We start from the raw sequence: 17,402 nt of genomic DNA on the forward strand, positions 1-17,402 counted from the left end.
AGATCATCACTAAATTTTGACAATATGTTTTGTTAATTTATAAAAGCAAATACTGTATGTGTGTATATGTGTATATATATATATATGGAATTATGCCAGAACTATTGTCATTTTGTAAGGTTTTTTTTTCTCTACCTTCTTCCCGAATCTTTTGAGGACAAAAGTAATACTATTTCTCAGCGTAATATATTCTAGTTTATATATATATACATAAATATATATACATATCACAAATTCTTGGTGACCCACAGAGCCATTTCTTTTCTCTAAATTTAGCTTTTGATAATGTTTGTGCACTTATCTTGGCAACAACAAAGTGACTAGATGTGCCAACTCAAATATTTTACAATGTATTTCATTTTAATTAGATTTATATTTGAGAAAGTTAATGTATAGAATATAGTTGTTCACAATTGTGTGTGATGTTATATTTTAGGAAAGAATAATAATTAAAAAAAAAAAAAAAAATGTATCAGTTTTTTTTTTAATTATTGTTTTAATCTTACATTTCAGGTGACCCTATTTGAATTCCAGGCGACCCCACATGGGGTTACGTATCCCAGGTTGTGAACGCGTTTTGTTATTACAATGTTTCCACATAGGTGACATTCATTTAGATGACTTTTAAATCTTTTTGGAAAAAACTCAAAGGATAAAGTTCATTCAGTATTTTGAAACGTAATGATCTTTGACTACAATATTTGTAGCGTATTTCCGGGTGACGTACACTTGGTGACGTCATGCCGTCGGCCTGAAGTAAATAACAGTAAGACGTGCTAAAAGCTAAACAGCCCAGTTTGTCGTCAAAATTCTCAGGAAATGTGACAGAAGACCGGCACATCTCTGCATCTATGGCCGTGACTACGTGATACCAGTCGGGCTGAACTGTATGTATGTTTTTAATCACTTTTGAACCACATTAGGCTGTTGGGCGGGTGACAGCTAGCTAGGTAGTTAGCTTAGCTGTCACTTTCTGATCATGTCTCCCTCATGGCTGTACCACTTTAACAGCCTCAAATTTACCTCAAATAGTTGATGTTATTAATGTCAACCGTTGGTATGACATGTTTAAATGTCTTAATAAGTTGTTGGTTGGTGTTTTGTTGTTGTTGCCGGTGCCGCTAGCTGTCCGTCAGCTGCTCTGCTTACTATCTAAAGCGCTCCCAAAATAGAGGTTACACTGGAAACAGCTGAAAGTAAACAAGCAGATACCCGAGATCATTGTTGGCAAACACCCTGATAAACACTTAAAAGGGTTGAATGGCATATTGGTTGTCTGATAATGAGCTTTTTCGGTGTGTTTTCACTGTCCTGTACAGTCAGTACAGCATGGAGGGTTGGTCTACCAGCTGCTTTAGTATTAAAGAAGAGAAAGAATGGAGGAGACACGACGACCAAAGTCTGAAATCAGTCCGAGGGCAAACCATAGACTGTAAAAAGAAGGGCAAACCTACTCTGTTACGCAAGAAGGACTATCACTGTTGTGTTGACAACACACTGGTTTTTGATACACACTGAACAACTATTCAATATTTTTGCTGCTGCACAAACTGTGTGTGAGGCAAAACATCTATTCTACAACCTTAAAGAAGAATACAACTTTTACACATACATACATACAAGAATACTTTTATTGAGTTATTCCATGTCATTTCAACTATTTTTCAGGACGTCCCACGCATTTTGACCTAAAAAATTTCTGAGGAAATTTACAATGGCCTTAAGTAAATGATTTTCAATATCGGCAAGTGGTAAAATAAATGAAAATGAAGAAGTCAGTTAAAGAAAAAATGTTTGATATACCTAGAAAGAGTCACCTTCATGCCATACATTTTTTTTATTACGTTCCCACATGCAGTTATGGTTCAATGAATATAGTAGAAATAAAAGTATTTTTTTCAGATTTCAACAGACTATTGTCCAAGAACGAATGCATATATGTGACTAATCATTAGTGATGTGAACAGTCTATGTTCATAGCTCAAAGCTGATCAAATTACAGGGAGCTGAGGCATATGCTAAGTTATTTACTGAAGACCCACACATGTTCCAGACCCAAACACACACTCACTTTTTTCCAATTTTGTGGAGCGGCATGTCCACCAGATAGGATATATAGCAGATCTATTTGTATATTCTGAGAGAGTAAATGGAGCTGTATTACTGTGCCACCTTTCAGTTTCCCATGTAATGTAGTTCCTGAGATATTGAAAGCTGAAAATGGAAGAAAAATAAGGACGCACAAAAATCGACACATACCTCCATCACTAAATCTGATCAAACTAAAATTTACAGTGTGACTATTGAATAATCACAGAACAAATGGTAACAAATTCAGAATTTTTGGAGACCAAAGTGCGTGTCATTTTTGTGAAATAACATGGAATGCTCCTATTAATTTCTTCTGCTTATTGTATATTCAAAAAGTTAAATAGTGATGGCACTTTAAACAATAGGTATTATATTCATTTGTTAATCTTTTATTCCTTCTCATTCAGTTTAATCGGTTAGAAAGAAATCTAATTTAAAAATATACGTGTCATCAATCCCTCTTTACAATTTACATTTTTGTATCTAATTTATCATTTACAGAGTTACATAACTTCTCCAAGAAGGTAATGTTTTCACCATAATGTAATTATTTATTTGTTCGTTTGTCTGTCTGTTAGCAGGATTACGTCAACAGTACTTTATGGATTTTGACAAAATTCTAACCAAACAATAGACCGATTTACGCTGTACAAGATTTCATTGCATTTGGACGACGTCCAGATCGATATACTGATTCTGGATCAGTTTGAGAAATCGTAAAATCCTTTTTTCTCATCATTGTAAAAAAATTGTATATTGAAAGTATTTAGGCCACATTTCTAAGTGACAACCAACCAGGAAGAGGATTACAAAGAATGAGTCACCAGCTTACATTAGAGGAAAATAATCTTAGTCACTTCAACAAAAAAACATTGTTTTAAATGGATTTTATTAAAGGAAATTTGTTGTGCTTTTACACAATAATCCATTTGTTATTTTACCAAATTATTGATTTTTAACTTTATTATCCTTAATCTATTTTTCTGCAGTCTTTGAGCTAAAGCAAGCACACACTCAAACACTATTGAGTAAATTATTGTGTCACTAAAGGAAAGCCTAAGGCAATGAAATAAAGATTGTAGAGTTTGATTTTTTTGATTATTCTTTTTCAAATTAACACATCACACACAATATCAAATAACTGTGTTCTGTACTTTTTCAAATATTGTCAAGGCAAATTTGTTCGTATAGGGCATTTCATGCACAAGGCAATTCAATGTGCTTTACATGATTTAAAAAGTGCAACAGAAAACATTTAAAAGTTTAAAAATCAATAAAAAATATTTAAAATCAGCAATAAAAGCTTTAAATCAACAATAACATTATTCAAAATTTCCCTCTCAGTAGGGCTGGGCGATATGGACCAAAAGTCATATCTCAATATTTTTTTTCTCAAAATAATTATCTTGATATTTTTAATTATCATAATGTCAGACCAGAAAAATAATTCTGGGTTATATTTGCTGATGAAAAATGCCACACAGGCTAATTTATTAACAAACAGTTGCACAATATTTGCAACTTTTGGCTTGTTCTGCTGTAAGGGACAGCACATGTGAGTGAGTTCTGTAGTGAGGCTTGTTTAGGGGAAGGTCTGGGTTAGGACGCACTTAGAAATCCATCTAACTGAGCTTTTCATGCTGGTCTGAGAAGTAGCAAAATCAGCAACTCCTTAAATAACTATTTTAATACAAACGATATTGTAATTTTCTATATCGCCAAAATAGAAATGTTGATATATTGCCCAGCCGTACCTCTCGGTCATATGCAGTAGAGAAAAAGAAAAGCCTTTAACTTGGATTTAAAAATGTTTCTTCCACTTCTTTGCAGCACAACCCATAAAAGCAGAGTCACCGGTAAACTGGTCACTGGGGCATCTTGTCACTTTGTGCGCTAATCCTGGCTTCTCTGTATTTGTGACACACTCAATAACAAACCTGATCTAAAACCAGTTCTCGAAAAAAGGTTGGGAACCTCTGGCCTAAGATGTTTTTTTTTGTGTGTGTTCCTCAGCTCCATCCCTACATCCACACTTGTCGTAGCCATGTCGTCACGTATTCTGCTGCGTCAGCAGCTGATGAGGGAACAGGCCCAGGAGCAGGAGAGACGTGAGGCTCAGCAACAGGCCACGGTCTCACAGCTCAGAGCTACGGACTCCACTCCAGCCATCTCCGTCACGCTCCCCCCAAACGCTGCCCGACCGCCTCCAGCACAGGTGCCTGTGGAGGTGCTGAAGGTAAGAGCAGCCTGGTCCTTGTCCTTGTTCTGGTCCTGGTCCCAGTCCTGGTTCATGGTTTGTGTTCTGATGTCAGAGTTGGGGTCAATTATAAATATAATCACGTGATTGGTAATTCCTTACAATTATAACTAATCATAATAGAAAAAATATGTTGCCGTTGTAATCGTAATTGAATTGTAGTTCCATCCATCCATCCATCCATTTTCAGATCCATATGTTCCTGTTTTTCAGGGTCGTTGGGTGAATTGTGGTTGAGTTCAGATAATCGACTCTGTAATTCTAATGAATGTTTCATATAAACTGTCATTTACAATGTAATTAAACACAAAACTGTGGAACTATGTTACAGTTCTATGGTTTACACATAGGTCTACGTAGTAAACAATTATTAAAATATGTTTCATATAAACTTTACCTGTCATTACATCATTTAAAAAAACATTTGAGGCGTAGCTAGTTGTATTTCACAGTTTCATGGTGATGAATATGTTGGATTACTGCTAGAGGTTCAATCAGCAAATGTTTGGTAGTTTTAGTTTTCTCACTGAAAGTGCCAGTATGCTAATTAATTTAATAATAAGAATAAAAAATATGTTGCTGTCAGAATCGTAACTGACTTGCAATTGAGTTCAGATAATCAACTCTGTAATTGTAATATTTCATAAAAACTGTCATTTATAATGCCAGTTTAAAGGCTGAGACACCCTCACCGAAAATATGAAAAGCAATATTTTCATTGATAAAGAAGTCTAACAAGGTAACCAAGAAATGAAAAAACAAATTAGATGATAAATAATATTTTTTAGTGTTTTTTACAGCTGATTAAAGACATGGGTCAAACTGACCCGTTATCATAAGACAGGGGCCTTAAACTCATTTTAGTTCAGGGGCCAAACACGGAGCAGTTTGACCTTAAGTGGGCCACAGATTTTAGGTGGGAAAACTAGTAATTTCAACATTAATGTGCCCTGGTTTGCACTTCCACATATAAATGATATATAAATGCAAAAGTATCTGAGTAATTCAGTCCCTGCAGGATCTTCACCTAAATTTCCCTGATTTTGAGAATTTGGGGAATATTTCAAGAAAATTTGCCAGATTTTGGAAAAATTGAGAGTTCTTTAAATAATTTGAGAATAAAAATGACTGCAGTCATGTGATATAAGAACTGAAAAACTGAGCTCTGCAAATATTGTGGAATATCACTGAATTTATGTATTTTGAGGCGCTGTGATATCTACAATTAGTTGGTAATTTACAAAATCCTTTTTTCTATCATTTTTACTTTCTCAAGCAGGCCAAATTTGATTCTCCAAAGGGCCGGATTTGGCCCCTGGGCCTTGAGTTTGACACGTGTCATAAGAGATGCTAACAGAAAGCTAACACAAGATGAAGGTTACATTTTATGAGCCTATTTATTAAAGGCTCAGTAATTGTGATTAATGGAGAATGTAATTTAAATTGATTTCAGGGGGGAAATAATAGTTGTAATTTTAGTCATAATTGGGAAAAAATGCCGGTTAACATAATCGTAATTGAATTGTAATTGAACATGGATATTTGAATACGTAATTGTAATTGAAAATGTTAAAACTGTAATTGACCCCAACCCTGTTGACGTCATAGGGCTTTAAATGAACGTTATTGTCCATGTTCAGGTCCAAACCCATTTGGAGAACCCCACCAAGTACCACATCCAGCAGGCCCAGAGGCAGCAGGTGAAGCAGTACCTGTCCACCACCCTTGGGAACAATGCCGTCACACAGACGCTGGGCGTGTCCCCCGTACATCAGTCCAGTTCGGCCCCTGAAATGGCCCCGACTGCCAGCAGTGCCCCCAACAGCCCCATGGCTCTGCTCAACATCGGCTCCAACAAAGAGGAAGTATGGAGAAATTCCTGCTTTGATGCTTGTGGTTTTTTTTGTTTCTTGTGTGTGAGTTTCATTTCACTGACGCAGCAGATTTCACAATGTTGTGGCCCCCCTCCCCTTCCTTTGGGGAAGTTAAAATCCAGCCTTCTGCTCATTTCTTGCCTAATTACTTCGAGCTGGTTTTGTAATTGAGTTTCAAAGCTCCCACTATGATGATGCATGCCTTCTGGCCTGTTGTCACAAGAACGTGTTGAATTCTGCTCCTGCAGTCTAACCTGCCTGTGGGGAACTTCTCATCTCGTTCTTTGAAATCGAGGCTTCGTTAGAGCCCGTGCATTGATTTAAAATATTATGTGTTGTTAACATGCCAACTATTCAACATTACAAACCAAGGGTGTGAGAAAAAATTGTTCATCAATATTTTCATTGTCTTAAATGTATGAGGACTATTAATGGAGGGTAGCTCATGGCTAAACCTGACACATTTTCACAAAGTATTGCACTGGTGTTCATTATTGTGCACTGTCCTCTCCAAATAAACAAATAGATAAATAAAAATATTTCACAGTTCTATTGTTGTATCGATCCAAAAAATGTCCAAATAATTTTTTTAATCATGTTTCTTAATGAAAAAAAACATTTAATTGCGCTACCATTAGCATAGCACGTAGGTGTCAGTGAACCACATCAGACCTTGTTAAACTACCTCAGTGCATTTTAACTGGAAGTTGATTGAATTTTATTTTTATAAAACATACAGGACACTTTTATCGATGATTGTGGTTATTTAAAAAAAAAAAAAAAAAAAAAAAAGAATTTAAGAACAGAACAGAATCAGAATCTGTTGTAGAAGCAAAATTTATTCTTGTTTTTTATATTCTTTCTTGAATTACAGTTAGTTATCATTTACTTGTCACAAGTTAAAAAAAGAAAATGAAATAACTTGTATTTCATACCAATTTGTACTTGTAAAGGTGAAATTTGTATATTGTATTGTTTAGTATTGGGATATATCGAATCATGACATGCAAATTGTGAACTGTATCGTCAGAATCATGGCATTGCACACAGTTTGTGCACGTGGACAACATTACCATCTCTTAAATTGGTCTGCTGTCTCTTCTCTCTCCATCTAGATCGATGACGTTATTGACGACATCATCAGTCTCGAGTCGAGTTTTAATGATGACATCATTACACTGATTGACTCGGGTCTACAGCTGCCCAGCACGGTATGAAGGACTCGTATTTGTAAAGCGTACCTGTAGTGGAAATGTATTTATCAAAAATTTTATATGTATGGCCAATAAAGAAAATATGTGCACCTTTTAAAAAAAAAAAAAACATATTAAAAGGACATTTTAGAAATATTTTAGACCTTTAGAAATAAACTATGGAGAACTGCCATATGGATATGTCGCACTTTTGTTGATCGGCATTGTGGGAGTTGGAGGCGTAACAAGTCTGTTTACATCGGGGGTGTCAAACTCATTTTAGTTCAAGGGTTGTATGCGGAGCAGTTTGATCTCAAGTGGCCTACAGATTTTATGCAGAAAAACGAGTAATTTCAACATTATTGTGCCCTAGTTTGCACTTCTACGTATACATACAATACAAAATATGTCAGAAACCGACAATATCCAAGCAATAAGTGACAGATATCAGGCCCAACAGGATCTTCACTTTAAATTTCCTAGATTTTTTTAACATTTTTTTTTAATCAAGGGAAATAATATGTCATGATTTGAGGAAAATTGAAGGATTTTGTAAGAATTTTGAGTTTCTCTCAACGATTTAACATAATGAATACATAATATAAGCGCCCTAACAAACAAGAACATGTAAGTTCTCCTGACAGAGTTCATCATTTAGCCACAAGGAAATAAGAAGGAACAATCTAGTGGAGATACGGTTAGTGACATGAGAGCCGCCTTTAATATCTCCTGAAGTGGTCATCACATATCACCGAATTTCATCTTAACAGAAAAGTGTGAATTGTGCATCCCATACAGATATTTTGGAGCCAGCATCTGGATAACTCTGACTTAGTGTCGTTATTTGGCTTAGAGACACAAAATAAATGTTTTTGTGGGGTTTTTCTCTTGTTATAGCAACCATTAGCTTTATGCTCCGCCATGGTTTAGAAACTGGACCAACAGAACACTGTTGTCCTACAACAGCTAACAGGAATCAACGAGCGTGCGTCATATCCTGACCAAAATGGCGTAGTTCATGCCCCAAGGTATAAAATAGTTCTAAAAATTAATTTTATTGTGTTTTTTTTATTTTATTTTTAAAAAGTGCACATATTTTATTTGTTAGTAATACATTAAACACAGTTTTTTGTCATTTAAATTTCCACTACAGCTACTCTATGATTTAATTTTTTTTTTTATTGCATGATCTTCTATACAGTCACAAACAAATACATATTTACAAGCATCAGAGGGTTATTGTACAACATCAACAATGCACGGTATAAAGAACAATGTCTTTAACTCAATACTTCCTGTTTAAGGTTTTCTCACATCACAGTTACAACAACAGTTGATGTAAGGCAGCTACTGTATGTTAGCTTAGCTTTAAAAACTCTCTGGATCTTTTCTGTGAATGGACGGCCTCTTTTCACTGAGGAATTTAAAGGTTGTAGGAGTAAATATACACATCTGGCACTGGGTTACTATTCGTCACACACATGCTGCCGGGGCGGGGATAGGCTATCAGAGGCCACAGGACAAGGAGAAGTGAGAGCCAGCGGGCTGATGAACACACACATGCACACAGCACTGCTTGGTAACAGCACATTTTGTTCAGTCGATCGAAAAGCTTTTCCAAAATTCTGCCAACAAACACAACATGAGGATTATGGTCATGCTGTTAGAGGATAAGAAGAAGAAACAGAACGAGGTAAATATGCTGCATCACAACGTGTTTTTCCTATTACAGAAAGCTGCATTTTAGCTGAATATTAATTTATAGTTGTGGAACTAACAGTTTTGAAGGGAGATCTACATTTTTTTTTTTATTTCTTTCTACATTTCACTGACTTGCACTAAAAGATAATTTATGCTTGTTTTTTAGCTTCCAGGAAACCTGTTGGATGTCTACCACAGCCCGGGAATGGCAGCACCTACTCTCACTGTCAGCAACTCCTGTCCTGCTGATCTTCCACAAATTAAAAGAGAAATAACCGGTAAAGGAATTCACTTAATGGGTAAACTACAAAAACATGCTTTTTGTTTTTGTTTACACTGAATAATATGCTGAATGTGTGTGGTTTACAGATGCAGATACAAAAGCACTTTTAAAAGAAAGGCAGAAGAAAGACAGCCATAACCTCAGTAAGACCTTTAATAGCACAAAAGCCCTAAGTCTCAATCACAACTTTGGCCTTTTTTTTTTTTTTGTTTTGTCTTTGCATTTATTTAATAAATTCTGCATCTTTCTGCAGAGCTAATGGTTGCAGGTAAACTTCTGTCTTTTCTTTCATTATTTTTTTGCTTCTATACTCATAGTTGAAAGGAGGCGGAGATTCAACATCAACGATCGCATCAAGGAGCTGGGGACGCTGGTACCCAAGTCAAACGACCCGTGAGTTTTGACGGATTCTTCTAGAAACTTTATTTTTCCTTAATTATACACTTCACAGTTCGTCCTGAGGTTTGGGGTCAAAACAAGCATTTTGGCATATTCAGGAAACAACTGTCCACTAAAGCAGGGTACACACATGAAGATAATCATGCTGATTTTGTCCCGATTATTGCCACATAATCACTTATGACCATAACCCAAGGAACTCTGCATTTCCCAGTTAAAAATTCTAAAGCTTCATACACAAAATGTGTTCTCTGCATTTAATCCCTCCCTGGGGAGCAGTGGGCAGCCACGGTGTAGCCCCTGGGGAGCAGTTAGGGTTAAAAGAACTGTTCTAGATCCCACAGTGATGGACCAGCTGAGATCTGAATGGGTGACCCTCCGATTACACGCCTTCTTCCTTAACCACTAGAACATCACTATCCTGTGCTAAAGCCAAAGGCAATGACATCACAGAAAGCCAACAGAGTCAGCAGTAACGTTTTAATTATTAAAAGAGCTTTTGAAGCACATTCATATAAATTCTGCTGTGCTTAAATCCAATGCGTAATTTCCTTGTATTGATAAAATCGATTTATTATGAAAGTCCTACTGAAGTATCTAGAACAGGGGTCACCAACCTTTTTGAAACCAAGAGCTACTTCTTGGGTACTGATTGATGCGAAGGGCTACCAGTTTGATACACACTTAAATAATAATTAGGGAGATTTTCAAAAGAGCTTTTTAAAGAGAAAATGAAATAATTCAATTTCACAGTGTTCTTTTATTTGAAAAACACATATAAAGTAAAGAACAAATTCCACAGTACCCGTGCAAATGGTAAATGGTGGTAGTAGTAGAATAAATAAAATAAATAACATAAAATTAAACAAAAAAGGCATACATTGCATAAATTATCCATCAATCTATGCAATGTATGCTTGAAATAAAAATAATCAACAAAAGGAAAATTAAACATAGCCTATACCGATTACACCTCTTCTTATGCGGTGTAATCGTCATTATTATTACAACAATATTATTATTACAATAATATAATTAATTAATTAATTATATTATTGTCCGGCTGGAAACGACGCTCAGTGAAGGATGGTCCGCCCGGACAATGTCGGGCAGAAATCAGGAGAAAATCGGGAGGGTTGGCAAGTATGTATTAAACACAAAAAACACTTTACATTTTAAGTGTTTATATATATGTATTGTCATTTCTAAGTTACATGTAAGTGTGATTTAAACAAGAATAGCTAAATAAATAAATCTATATATATTGTGGCAGCCATGGAGGGGAAGCCGTCTGCAAAGGATTGTGGGAGTGCACAATGGTGTTCTGTTTTAGCACTTTAGAGTGGAATTGTGCACTTTGTTTAGCCATGTTCTGAAGTGGCTGTTAAATATAAGTTGTGTCTTCATGTTATGTAATGAAGAAGGTGCGTTGTGTTTGCACCGTGTGTCAGGTCTGTGTGCGCAGCAGTGACTCTGCACACTGTGCATGTATAGAAGCTTAATTAAAAATAGCACCACCTGCAGGTTTGGGTGTGTGTGAAAAGTAATCAGTAGTCAGTGTCTCGTGACTCCGCATCGATCGCCACAATATAAAAGCTCACTGGTAAGTGCTGCTATTTGAGCTATTTTTAGAACAGGCCAGCGGGCGACTCATCTGGTCCTTACGGGCGACCTGGTGCCCGCGGGCACCGCGTTGGTGACCCCTGATCTAGAACAATCCGTGTGTCATTCGTTCATTCATTTTTCATTATGTAACAAAAACATCAAAAATGAAAAAAACACTCATTATTTGATATTTGTTTCCAAAACCAAAATGAAAAAACGGAAAACGCCTTGTTTTTCAAATTCAAGCTCTTTTGCTTCTGTACAGAAAACGAAAAACGAACACCTTTATCCATTTTCTCCATTACCGACTGGCCAAAGTACTTGACCCGGAAGTGTACTCTCATCCGAAGCTAACGGCTATGCTAATGGCAGTTCGGCATGACAAGATCGCTGCTTCCAACCAGAAACGTGTCCTTTTCGCTTTAGCTGGTGTTGGACACAGAACCGCCTCACGGACATTTCAGAGGATTTAGAGACTCCTAAGTGTTGCAAAGCTAAAGATATCTCGTAATGTGTAACGCTTCACTTCCGGGTCACATTCTTTGGCCAATCGGTGATGGAGAAATCAAATAAAGGTGTTCGTTTTTTGTTTTCTGTACCGAAGCAAAAGAGCTTTTCATGTTTTTGTTACAAAATGAAAAATGAATGAACGAATAATACTCAGATTTAGAACCCTTAGATATAAGTCTGTAATATAAGCTTTCCATAAATAATTCCGTGTACTTATTGCGTTTCTGTTTTCCTTTGTGCTGCAGAGAAATGCGCTGGAACAAAGGCACCATCCTCAAAGCTTCTGTGGATTACATCCGCAAGTTACAGAAGGAGCAGCAGAGAACCAAAGACGTAGAGATGAGGCAGAAGAAGCTGGAGCACGTCAACCACAGTCTGATGCTGCGCATCCAAGTGAGAACACACCCTACTTATCATGATATTTGGCACCTCGGGCTCAACTAATGCACTCTTCTGCCCCCTGAGGAAGCACATTTACAGGGAAGCATGTTTAGATTTTCTACAACAAAATATGGAAGAAGTGGAACATTTTTAGTTGTTGTGTATACTAGTTAAAATCACTACTGCTCGGTTATTCATGAATTAATTGGGCTGAAAATTGGCAGGTACAGTATAAACCAGGGGTCTGCAACCTTTACTCTCAAAGGAGCCATTTTTCATGATCTCACCTGGATTAAAGTAAAAAAAAATACCTTCTCAATGAAGACAATACAGTGTATTAAATTCTATACAGTTAAAATTATATAGAATAATGTTTGATTCAATTTGATTTGATTTATATTGATCATGTATATGGAAACTGTTTAATATAAAGTAAAATAAATTGACATCAAGAAATAAAACAGTATCTTGCATCTTCAAATTCTTACACATCTTAAAAAGATGTGTAAGAATCTTATATAAAGAAGATTTTTTTTAGTTAATGTATTTGAAAGGCTACAAAAAGTAACAAGAATTTGATAACACATGATCATGTGATCAACACATGCTAATTACTCATTTCTTGCCACACATAAAACATACATATTTAACCTGTACATTGGTGGTTAAATAAATCTGTTCCCACACAATTAAAATCTCTATTTTCTTCCAGAATAGTGTTTTTGTTGGTTTAGTTTCTTACCAGGGATTTAAAACTTAAGGTTAGTCACAGGTGCAGGAAAGTTGATGGTCTGTAGATGTTGTAGGAAGGTGCTGAGTCATTGCACAACGTGATTTATTTTAGGGTTAAATAGTTATATCTTGATTTTATTTGTCATTAATCATTAATAGCCTCTGTAAAAAAAATAACTCTTTATTTCAATAGGTATTTTAAAGCTATAGGGAGCCATTGCATAAGAGCCACATGAGGCCCTAGAGCCGCAGCTTGCAGACCCCTTTTATAATCTATGGATGTGTACGCATTGTAGCTCGGAGCCCGATTTTCGATTTGGGGCCCAAGAAAAAAAAATTTAAAGTCAATTTCTCATTTATTTGCAAGTCAAATATTATGACGGTTGGTGGTACAGAATCATTGGCAGTTACTAATATATAATGGGGACCATTACCCACTACGTGTCACAAGGACTCCCAGGGCCGTTCATTTCTCAAATGACTACGCCTTCGTTAGTTCTCGTAGATCGGAATGTTGTTTGGTATGAATACTCTATGAATTAATATGATGAGATGCTCGGAGCCCTTTTTTTTTAAAATAGGGCCCGATGTCAGGGACTGAGTTTACCTCATACTGAGATCGATTATGAGCATATCCTACCGGAAAATGAATTTTTGATAAAAGAAAATTCAGTTTTGTCTATTTTTGTTTTCAAAGTGAACCGACGCGTGTTTTATTTGTTTATTGGATTATGTTAGGGTTAGGATTAGGTTACAATCTCAGTACGGAGGTAAACTCAGTCCATGACACCGGGGGCCCACCCCCCATTTCCGGTAATTTCCAAATTTATGGGAACATAGTTGTGTGATATATCATTTCAAAGGTAATTCAACGTAGATTACGATTATGCCTCACGCAGTTTGATTAGAGGCCCAGTGCCCACCCCCCTTTTCTGTCATTTCTAAATTTCTCAGAACTCGTCGTGTGATGTATCTTTTCAAAGGCAATTCAACGTAGATTACGATTTTACACCGCACAATTTGATTTGTGTTATTTGGTGGAACCGAGTAATTTGACTGAATGCTAGGGAACAGGGTACGTGCTATTTGGCGCGATGTTCCGTGGGCCCGGCCGAAGTTCATCTGAACTTGTTATTTCAGGGGCCAAACACGGACCAGTTTGTTGTGGTCGGATGCAGATTACTGGCAGGAAAGGAGTACTTTCAACATTAATGTGCCCTAGATTTCACTTCCACATTAATTTTGAGTTTTTTTCAGCAGTTTACCTCTAAAAATGACTGCAATCATGCAATATAAGTACTGGGAGCGTTGTTTCGTTAAAACAGTGATTCATGTTTTCTCTGTAATTTTTACTTTCATCCTGCGGGCCGAATTGGATGAATGAGTTTGACACATGATCGAGTTTATTCTATAACAGAGATAAAATGTTTGAGCGGCTGTAAAATCTCTAACCCAGTGTTAGTTAGAAAGTGAACACGGGGGAAGTTTTCTGGAAAACATAAACGGACAATCCTGGGAGTGAAAGAGGGGAAGTGAACATGAGGAAGTGTGTAGCACGCCGACTCTGTCCAACCACAGCCATTTGTCTTATCATGTCTGTCTCAGCTTTCTGCTTTTTTATTATGTAGTGTTGCTTGTGTCTGGGCACAGATTCATATAAAAAATATAACAACTGTTCACATCAGTATATCTATTCCATCAAAACCCAAAAGGGGTCGTTTTCGATTGTGAACTCTTAGCATTGTGTCATTACGGTAATTTGAAGTCTAAAGTTGCCACGCTGGAAATGGAAAAGTAGAATTTAAAGTGTGTACCAGTATCTACTGTATAATGTGGACCTTGTTGTCTGGCACATTTTTCTGCTATTTTTTTTCAAAGTTGTTCTTAGTGTGTGTGAGACAGTTTCCCCCAACTGCAGAGATGGAAAACATTTATCACAGCAGAGCCACAAAAATGTTGTGATCTGATCATGTCAGCATTTCAGAATAATGACCAAACTGAGCATTAATACAAGAAAGAACAAAGCACTTTTGCTGTCACTATTTTAGTCTATTTATCATCATGTTGTCCTGTTTGTACATTTTTGTTGTGACTTTGGGTTCTTGGAGACTTTTCTGTGAATATTTGTTATTCTGCAGTGTTTATCTGTCATTTTGTGTGTTTTTGTTGTCCTTTTGTAGGGGTGTGACGAGATTAAACTTGATGACATTTTTCGTCGCGTAACAAATGTGTCTCGAGCGATTTTTTTTCTTCTTTTTTTTTTGTGAGCTATCCAAACTTCTATTTGTGACCTGTGGGGGCAGTAATGAGCCTTTGCTACGTCTAGCGTGCCAGAACCTAAAGCAGGAGAAGGAAAAGAGGAGGAGGAGGAGTACGTTTTAGTTCTAGTTTCAATTTGTGGAAGAAGAAGTTAATTATCAGTTAAAAGAACATGTTTGTTGTTAATGACATACTTGGTCAGGCTCTGTTTGCACTATTTGCACTCTGTATTGACAGAGTAGAACTTTGATTTGGTTTTCCACATAATATTGTTTGAACTTGAAAAAAAGAAAGAAATATATAATTTTAATCATGTTATTTTAACTTTTACACATTTTAGTTTCAAATTGTGGAAGAATAAGTTTATTAAAAGCTCATGCTTACATCATGCATATAAAGAGTTATAACAAAACATTTTAAAAAGCATGTGCAACTCCGTTAAATAAAAGTCTGTTGGTCCAGTCATATATTCTGTCATTGTAGTTTTCTTAAAATCGTCACACCCCTGTCTTTTTGTGTATTTTTTTTTGCCAGTTTGTGTGTTTTTGGAGTTGTTTTGTGTATTTTTGTTGTTTTTTTTGTATTTCCTGTCATCTTGTGTTTTTTTTTTTTTTTGGAGTGATTCTGTGTATTTTTGTTGTCTTTTTGTGTGTTTTTTGTAATTGTGCGTGTTTTTGTTCGCATTTTGTGTTTTTGGAGTTATTTTGTTTGTTTTTGTTGTCCTTTTTGTATTTTTCTGTCACCTTGTGTGTTTTTAGAGTGATTCTGTGCAATTTTGTTGTCCTTTTGTATATATTTTTGTCCTTTTGTGGTTTTTTTTGAGTGATTTTGTGTACTTTGGTTGTCCTTTTGCATGCGTCTATGTTTTAGTCCTCCTTTAGAAGCAGAAGCTGACATGTTGGAAGCCACTTTATTTCTGTCTATTTTTCAGGAACTGGAGATGGAGGCCCGACTCCACGGCCTTGCAGCTTCCTCTGGCGTCCCAGCCGCCCTGAGCGGGGGCGACCCCTCCCTCCTCCATCAGCAGACGCTCCCACAGAGCCAGGCTGTGCTTCACAGCGCAGTAGGAGGAGGAGGCCCCGCCCACAACCTTCTGGGCCTGGGCGCGGTGGGACAGCCTCTGCCTCTGTCCTTCCTGTCCCCGCCCGCCTCAGACTCTCCCGCGGGCGTCACCATCAGCAGCCCCCTCCACCTGGGCAGCCTGAGCTTCGCCGAGCTTGAAGAAACCGCCCACTCGGCACTTTACCCTGACGTGGGTCTGGGGGACATTCTCATGGACGAGGGGTGCGCCCTGACGCCGGACAGGGTGGCCGAGCCTCTGTTCTCTCCTCTGTCTTCAGGTGCCTCTAAAAGCAGCAGTCGCAGAAGCAGCTTAGAAATGGAGGAGGACTTGTGATGAGCGGTGGTACGCTGACCCCCCCCCTCCAAAATAACACAAGCTACTTCCTGTTAGAACTGAACACATGCAGTCAAACGAGCCTACATCATGAACAAAGCTAAAGCCAAGCTAACCACAGCTGTTTGCCATTCAACCCTGATTACTGGAGCTCGTTCTGTGGTTGCCATGACGACCCCAGCAGGGTTTTAATGCAATTTGATGAGAAAAAGAAAATGGATTATTGTGTTTTACCTGAATGGACCTATAGTCTTTAGAAACAAAACATTTTTAATAGTTTTTCAGTTTAATACAGAAGTTTAAGAGGGATATAAAGTTTGCTTGAAATAATAATCTATGCTTTTATTGTTCGTAGGAAACTCAGGTGTCGGGTTCCTCATAGTTCTGCAACAAAATCAGCGTAAAACAAGCTCCTTTAGAGATGCCAATGAACACTTAATGTTTTGGGATGATTTTTGTCATTTCTTCCACTGACTGGAATCAGGGTTTATTAACGCATGCGTGTGCGTGTGTGTGTGTGTGTGTGTGTGTTGGGCGATTTCACCAGCAACTACAGAAGGGATCTTAGCAAAAAGCAAATTGGCACATTGTAAAAAAAAAAAAAAAAGATTTACTGCATATTGTACATAAGAGTATTTTTATTTTGAGCAATTTAATTGCACCTTATTTCATGGCATCTATGCATTTTCTGAAAGCTTTTACGTCTTGTTTCTATTATTAC

The 17,402-nt window shown here is 37.0% G+C and overlaps 1 protein-coding gene across 1 annotated transcript; it reads left to right on the forward strand.

Moving 5' to 3' along the window:
* The first annotated feature begins 728 nt into the window (after window positions 1-728).
* Window positions 729-17,303, forward strand: tfe3b (transcription factor binding to IGHM enhancer 3b). Its single transcript, XM_028447219.1, has 9 exons — window positions 729-887; window positions 4,105-4,327; window positions 5,989-6,213; window positions 7,338-7,433; window positions 9,283-9,394; window positions 9,486-9,542; window positions 9,717-9,792; window positions 12,159-12,306; window positions 16,217-17,303. The coding sequence occupies exons 2-9, from the start codon at window positions 4,136-4,138 to the stop codon at window positions 16,679-16,681; spliced, it is 1,371 nt and encodes a 456-aa protein (XP_028303020.1). The 5' UTR covers window positions 729-887; window positions 4,105-4,135; the 3' UTR covers window positions 16,682-17,303.
* The last annotated feature ends 99 nt before the right edge of the window (window positions 17,304-17,402 follow it).

The sequence above is a fragment of the Gouania willdenowi genome, chromosome 5, assembly GCF_900634775.1.
Source record: "Gouania willdenowi chromosome 5, fGouWil2.1, whole genome shotgun sequence".
NCBI classification, from domain to species: Eukaryota; Metazoa; Chordata; class Actinopteri; order Blenniiformes; family Gobiesocidae; genus Gouania; species Gouania willdenowi.